General features: G+C 55.6%; 1 protein-coding gene across 14 annotated transcripts in view; it reads right to left on the bottom strand.

Moving 5' to 3' along the window:
* The window catches only part of MPRIP (myosin phosphatase Rho interacting protein), a 78,256-nt gene that overhangs the window by 46,065 nt on the left and 25,207 nt on the right, over positions 1-6,984 (bottom strand). For all 14 annotated transcript variants that reach the window (XM_017734076.1, XM_017734071.1, XM_017734066.1 and 11 more), the window contains exon 4: positions 392-543. In XM_017734076.1, the coding sequence (XP_017589565.1) occupies positions 392-543 (152 nt within the window). The remainder of the gene's footprint in view (positions 1-391; positions 544-6,984) is intronic.

Consider the following 6,984-nt stretch of genomic DNA (forward strand, 5'->3'; position numbering starts at 1 on the left):
CATTCCTGCGATACTTTAATCATCCTTGGAGGTCAGATGCTCCCCTGGGACAAAGGAGCTTCCATCCCTGGGGAGAAGCATCCACCCCAGGATTCCATGTCTGCCCAGGGATGGATGAGGACCAGACGGTGTATGGTACTCAGGGTCGGACATGCCAGCCCCAGAATTATGGGACCTGCCACTGGTGTGGGGACAGGACCTGTGCCAATGGGCTGGGTACCTAATGGGATCCCTAAAAGCACTGTAGGGTCTCCGCAGCACCCATCAGGATCCCCAGCACCCAGGATCAGCCTGGGTATGCACAGCCATAGCACCCAGCCTTGGGCACCCTCCTCTTCCTCCTGGCTAATGGATGAGCCTGGGAGTGGCTCAGCCCCAGATCTGCACTCACCCACTGATGATCTCCTTGTTCTCAGCCCGGATGAAATGCTCCTTCTCTGGCGTCAGGATGCACAAGGAGAATTTCTGCCCTGTCCGGCTCTCCCCATCCACCACATCCGTGCACTGGTTCATGTTGATGGTGCCCTGCGGAAGGGTGGTTGGCTGCGAGGGAAAGGAGAAAGGAGCAACATTAAGGAGAGAAGAGCAGAGGAGTGCAGAGCTGAGCCCTAAAACCTCTCCTGGTGGACACCAGGATGCTTTGCCCCCCAGTATCCAGATCCATCCAAAGCTCTGTGCCGCACATCTGGGGACACAGACCAACAGCTAAACTCCTGCCATACCAGTCTGGCCCACTGCTGCCAGTAAGGTGCTTCTCCTATGCCAAGTATCCAGAGAAGGATGGCTGCCTTGCTGTGGCACCCAGACACCAAGGAAAGGCACTGAGTGGCCAGCTTTGGGTCTGCAGCTGCAAACCATCTGGGCTGGTGGGGTGGCACCTGGGGACGAGAGTGGCAAAGCAGCAAGTCCCACTGCCCTCAGCACAGGATGGCTCAGGGACAAACAGACAGACACAAGAGCCAGGTTTTCCCCATTAAAATTAAAAAAACTCATGAAGTTTGCTAGGAAGGGACTACAGCATGGAAGGGACCTTGCTTGGTGGGTTTTGTGAACAGTGTCACCTCTCGGCCCCTTTGCTACAAGCAGAGCTGGTGAAGTGGGACAGGTGGTGGCCCCTGTGGCCCAAGGGGACATTGAGGGACACCCAGAGGGGTGTCAGCGCTGACAAAAGCTGACAGGTCCATCTGGAGCAGCGCTGGCTCATCCGATTACAGTGTATCCACTCCTTCCCGGTGCCCGCAGCCCTCCCCCCCCGTGCAATTCCATGGCTCCCAGCCTGCCTGTCCCCACCAGGCTCGGTGACACCGGGGTCCTTCCAGCATCCCAGGGCAAACCTGCACCTGGGACATAAACGACCAAGGAGAGATCCCTCCAAGCTGCCAGTGGCACCAAAGAAGGACCTGAAGCAGCCTGCGGACACCTCCCCAACCTGCCAAAGCCTCCTTGTGCCCTCCAGATGGCCGGGCCAACAAGGAGACGGATTTCTGGCAGATGCTGTTAAGGTTTTTACCATGGAAACCAGCTCCCCTGCCAGCAAAACCCCTCCAAAAGCAGCCTGTGCCATGCAAAGAAAGGGTGACTGGGAGAGCTCAATGGCCCCAGCCTATAAACCCAGAGAATTCATATCAGACCGCCACAGCTCCAAGTTTTACCAACTGCAGGCAGTAGGAAATAGCCCCTTTCCCCAGGAAAGGGCTTTCCCTGCAGCTGTCTCCCTGGGTGGGAGCATCCTATGGCAGCCGAGGGGTGGCAAGGAGCTGTCACAGGGGCTGCAGCACTGGGTACATGAACGGGACCAGCTGTACATCAGGGACAACAAACCCTCCTCTTTTCCTTGTGGAAATCAGCATCCAGAGAACCCCCAGGATGGAGGGAGGGAAAGCAAAGCCCAGCCCAGACCCCCAGCATGGCACATGTCCAGCCTCCCGCCCTGCACCGCCGCGGGTAGTCAGCTCCTAAGAGGATTTTTTGTCTTAGACAACAAAAATAAAACCCCGCTTTCCGGGAGCTATAAAAACCCAACGGAAAAACTTTCTCCTGTTCCAAGTGCAATCTCAGAAAAGTTTTTGTCTCGCTGGCCTCCGGCACAGCCAAGGCCTCCAGGACTGTAAGGTCTGGGTCCAACCTCCTTCACCTCCCAGAGCAGTTTTGCACCAGGGAATTCAACAAGGACAGAGGGGTGAGCAGGGAGGGAGCCCCAGTCCCATAGGGAGATCCTGGGCCACTCAGTCCCTTGACTCCCTGTAAGGCCCCTGAGGGATTTGGCAGGGAGCTGGCACACAGGAGGAGAGGAAGAACCAACATCCTCCAACCCCATGGCAGTTCAGGGCAGCTGCTCCTGCTGCTCACACCCAGCCCTGACCAAAGCATGCCAGGAGCAGAGGAGCCGGTTTGGGGCCCCCCCACAGCCAGGCTGGCCCTGCAAAGTGGTTTTGCCGCTCAGCCCTCCCTGTGAAGGGTGAATGCTGGCATCTTGCACAGCCTGACACATGGGTCTCCATCCAGCACTGCATCTCTGAGCCAGACACCACGAACGGGCTAGGAGCAAAGCTGGGAATGACCCTCTTCCACCTGCGGCCCCAGGGATGAACCCTCCATCCCACAGCAGCTCCCCTGCACCCCTGCACCCCTCAGCAGTAGATGAAACCTGACAGACCAGCAGCCTCGCTTGCTTGGGATGTAAATTCCTTTACACCATTTGTTTCCTTCCTTGGAGGCAGTGCAGGCACTTTGAAGTGAATCAAAATGCAAATGGTGCCTGGTGGAAATGCGTGTGTGCACACAAACTCCACCAAGGTAAAGGAGATGGCTTGGACCCCTTCTCTGCCTCTGAGCACCTGTTTCTGGGCTGGGGGATTTCTCAAGGCTGGGGAACCTTGGAGAAGGATGAGCAAAGCTGGTCACTGGCCAAGTGAGGACTTTGTGGCTCCAGCAGTTGGAAGGGAATAAATAAATGCAGAAGCAGAGAGGTGTTGCATGGCAGAGACACCAAAACAACAAGGCTGGGATTTCAACCAGCCCTTGGAAGAGCAGATGCTTTGATACAGGGCTGAACCCAGCATCAGGCCCCAGGTGGCTTCGTGTCTGGGTGAGGCAGGAGTGGATGCTCAGGCTCAGCTCCTGCTCCAGCTGCTGGTTGCTGCCAGTCCCCAGCTCAGGGACAGCCCCATCCCCAGGCACTAGCCCTGCCTTTGCCATCTCCCATGTTGCTGCAAATGGGATGGAGCCCACAGCTATCCCAGAACTGGATCTGGTGGCTGGGTGTGTCATTTAACTGGGGGTAGGAGTAGAAGTGCCGCAAGGTGCACCTCTGTGGAAGCAGAGGACACCATTATGGCCACCATCACCAGCTCTCCTTGAGGCCACCAGGCGCCTCCAGCCCAGTCACTTGAGCAGTCCCTGCCCCTCACCAGCTCCCAGGAAAGGGAGCACTTGCATCACAGGAGCAGCTCCAGCTCTCCACGCTGCCAGTGCCAGAAGAGGAACCGGAGACAAGAAACAATTGCATTGCTGTTCCCCTCTGGAATGACAGATCCCTATTGACACACACACGTGCTCACAGCATCCCTCTCCATAACACACAAAGCCTATAGAGTGCTCTCCTCCTCCTCCTCCTCCTCCTCCTCCTCCTCCTCTCCCTCCCTGGGTGCCCAGGGCGTGAGTCATGCCATGCCCTCCACATCAACAATACCAGCAGCCTCTGGATGAGATGCAGGGATCTTTGGATGGATGCTCCCAGGATGCAGAGCTCAGCAACTGCAGCAGCCCCCTACCTGGGCAGTGGAAAGGAGGGACAGAAAGATCGGGGACCTCTTAGAAGTTTGAAGGAAGAAATCCCAATCAGGGCATTACTGCATCCTCCTGCACAATGCTGGATGCTCCACGGGTGATGAACTCCCAGGTACAGGAGTTGATGCTGTAAATCAAAAGGGTTTATCTGCAAAGTCCCTCATTTCCATAAGGCATTGCAGGGCTGAGGAAGAAAAACAGGATTATTTGAGGTAGAAAAACAGGATTATTTAGATTCAAAACTTTCTGAATTTTTTTCCAAGGACCTTCCCTGTCATTTTTAACACATGGGAATCATGGCAGCTTGATACAAAATACAAGGGAGCTTTGCTCTGGAGCTGTACACAGTATGTTTTGGAGCAGGTAACCCCACGGTCAAGCTCCCGAGGAGAGGCTCTGCCACGGCCTCCATGGGACATGGCCAATGCCCAACCCATTCTCCGGGGCTATTACACAACGTGGGTTGATGAAATCTGGAACACAACCTTTAAAGAAAGGCGATGGGGCAGGGGGAGGAGGAAACCAAACAAAAGGGACATTTTACTTTCTGCCAAGAACCAGGAGGGGAAGAGAAAAAAAAAAACAAACCCACAACCATTTGTCTATCTCACATGGCGGGCTGGTTGCCTTGGCACCCGGGCCTGGCTGTCCCAGGGGAGATCATGGCTCTGCTGTCCCACTCTGGGCTCAGCATCCAGGATCTGGCTGGCTCTGCCCTGGCTCCCAGCACTGCCCTGAGCAGCAGCAAGCCTGCAGCGCCTGGGGAAGAGACATCCACGATGCCTCCTTAAATGTGTCTTGACAAATGTTAATTTTCCCAGCTAAAATATTCATGAGGGTGGCTGCCGAGCGCAGCTCACTCACAGCACTCCCGAGTGCTCTGCAAAGGCAGCTCCTGTGCTTGCTAAAAGCTTCCCCCCTCCCAGTGCCCGGGCTCAGCTGATCACGGTGCTCCAGGCAGGATGCAAACAGAAGGGAGCAAGACCCCGCTGTCGCATTGTCACGGGCACATCAGGGCAATGTGGAGACAACCACAGCTTGAGCAAGGGCACAGACACAGCTTGGACACGCAGCTCCCAGCACCAGCACGGCACTGGGAGCCCAAACCACAGCCACATCCACCATTCCCACCTGGAGGCCATCAAGAAAGCACCAACTCCTTGAAAAGTTACAGAATCATAGAAACACCTCCAATCATTAACCCAGGGCACTACCAAATCCTCCACTAAACCATGTCCCTAAGCACCACATCTACATGTTTTTTGAACACTTCCAGGGATGGTGACTCCACCACTTTTCTGGCCAGCCTGTTCCAATACCTGACCACCCTTTCAGTAAAGAAATTTCTCCTAATATCCAATCTAAACCTCCTCTGGAGCAACTTGAGGCTGTTTCCTCTTTTCCTATCACTTGTTAGCTGTGAGAAGAGACTGACCCACAGCCGGCTACCACCCTTCAGGTGGTTGCAGAGGATCCTTTTTCAGATGTAGAGCCACCCCTTTTCAGCCATGCAAGGGGAGGCATGACCTCCTAAATCCCAGCTGGGGATACAGCTCCCAAATCCCAGCTGGGGATGCTCTGTGCACACACACAGGGCTGGCTCAGCCTGCCCCGAGCTGCCCAGGCGCCAGGCGAGTACGGCTGGCGTGGCAGCAGGGCTTTAATGAGCCTTTTGGGCTTCCTGCCACCAGGCACGAGGCTATCGATAGGGCCACAATGGGGCTGGAGCGCTGCGGTGGGCGGATCTTATTACACTTATAGATCAGCTGGCAGGCTGAGCATCCTGGATTTATTAAATTAGACAAAGGCTCTTGAAAACAACCTCTGCAGACTCTGCAAAAGGATGGACTGGAGCAGTCATCCACCAAAGGGCAGCAGAAGGTTGTGCTTCCACACGCCCATGGCAGCACTGCTTTCCCTGTGCCATCCAGGCAAAAGGGAGGTATCTTTACTTGGCCACCTGAGCACACCTTTCCCACCTGCAAACCTCCTGTATCAGCATCCATTGCTCAGTGAAAGCTACTGAGAAACCTCTGGCCATGCACCAGGGAATGGAAAAACAGCTTTTTACCACTGGCAGGGGAATCACAGAATCATAAAGGTTGGAAAAGACCTTTATCATCCCGTCCAACCACCAACCCAGCATCACCACCATGTTCACCATTAAACCATGTCCTCAAGTGCCACATTCACATTGAAGTATCAAGCAACACATGTCCCCTGCACTTCAGTACTCACACCTTGTGGCCCTGTGCAAGAAACTGGGGAAGATGCCCCCATATGTCACCACTGCCTGGATTCACCAGCCTGCCAGAAGCCATTATGCCTTTCACAAATGGAGGCACAAGCAGTGCTCTGCAGATGTGGCCTTGGCACATGCCAATGTGCCTCTGTACTGGCAACAAACCTGTGCCAGCACAAGGAGAGGACAGGACACAACACTTGCCCTGGTGTAATCCAGCCAGCAATGCAAAACATCCCCCAGATGGATAAATGCCACAAATGCCACTTCCCCCAGCCCCACTACAGATTTCCCCACTGTTGACCCTGGCTAGTTCATCACAGGCGCCGACAGTCAGCTCCTGAGATTTGTTTTGCTGAAGGAATTCCCCACAGCCCCGGGTCACCCACCCCAAGGAGGTGGGATGGGTTAGCAAGTGCCACACACACCTGTCCTTGCATGCCAGCCCCTGAAGAGCTCTCCCGAGCCTCCACCAGGACATAAAACAAGATCAGCTCCCCTTTTGCCAGTGGGAAGGAATTTTCTTCCCCAGGAGCAGTTTGAGAAGGGGGTGAAGTGCAGGAGAGTTCAGCCAGGGGCCACTTTTCAGCAGAGTCGGTGTTTATGTCCACAGACAGCGAGTCTAAACACTGAGCGAGGCTGGGAGCTGCCTGCAAACTGGCCGGGAGCACCCTCGGGCTCCTCTCCCACCCAGTGCCACCTCACCTGGACATGGGCAGCACCCACCCCAGGGGAGCCCAGGCAGCAAGTCTGGGGCCACACATCCCATGTATAGCCCCGTCCCCATGGGCACCCATCCGGTGAGCGGGTGCTGGAGCGGAGCGAGCCCAGCCGGGGCTGTGCGGAGGCTGGAGCCGGCGTGTCTTGGCCTTATAAGGCTATTTTCACACTGCTCTTGCAGCTCCCAGCTGCTCCCCACTCCAAAGCAGGGTCGGAGCTGGCAGCCAGAGCCT

This window comes from Corvus brachyrhynchos, unplaced genomic scaffold (assembly GCF_000691975.1).
Source record: "Corvus brachyrhynchos isolate BGI_N302 unplaced genomic scaffold, ASM69197v1 scaffold5, whole genome shotgun sequence".
Classification (NCBI taxonomy): Eukaryota; Metazoa; Chordata; class Aves; order Passeriformes; family Corvidae; genus Corvus; species Corvus brachyrhynchos.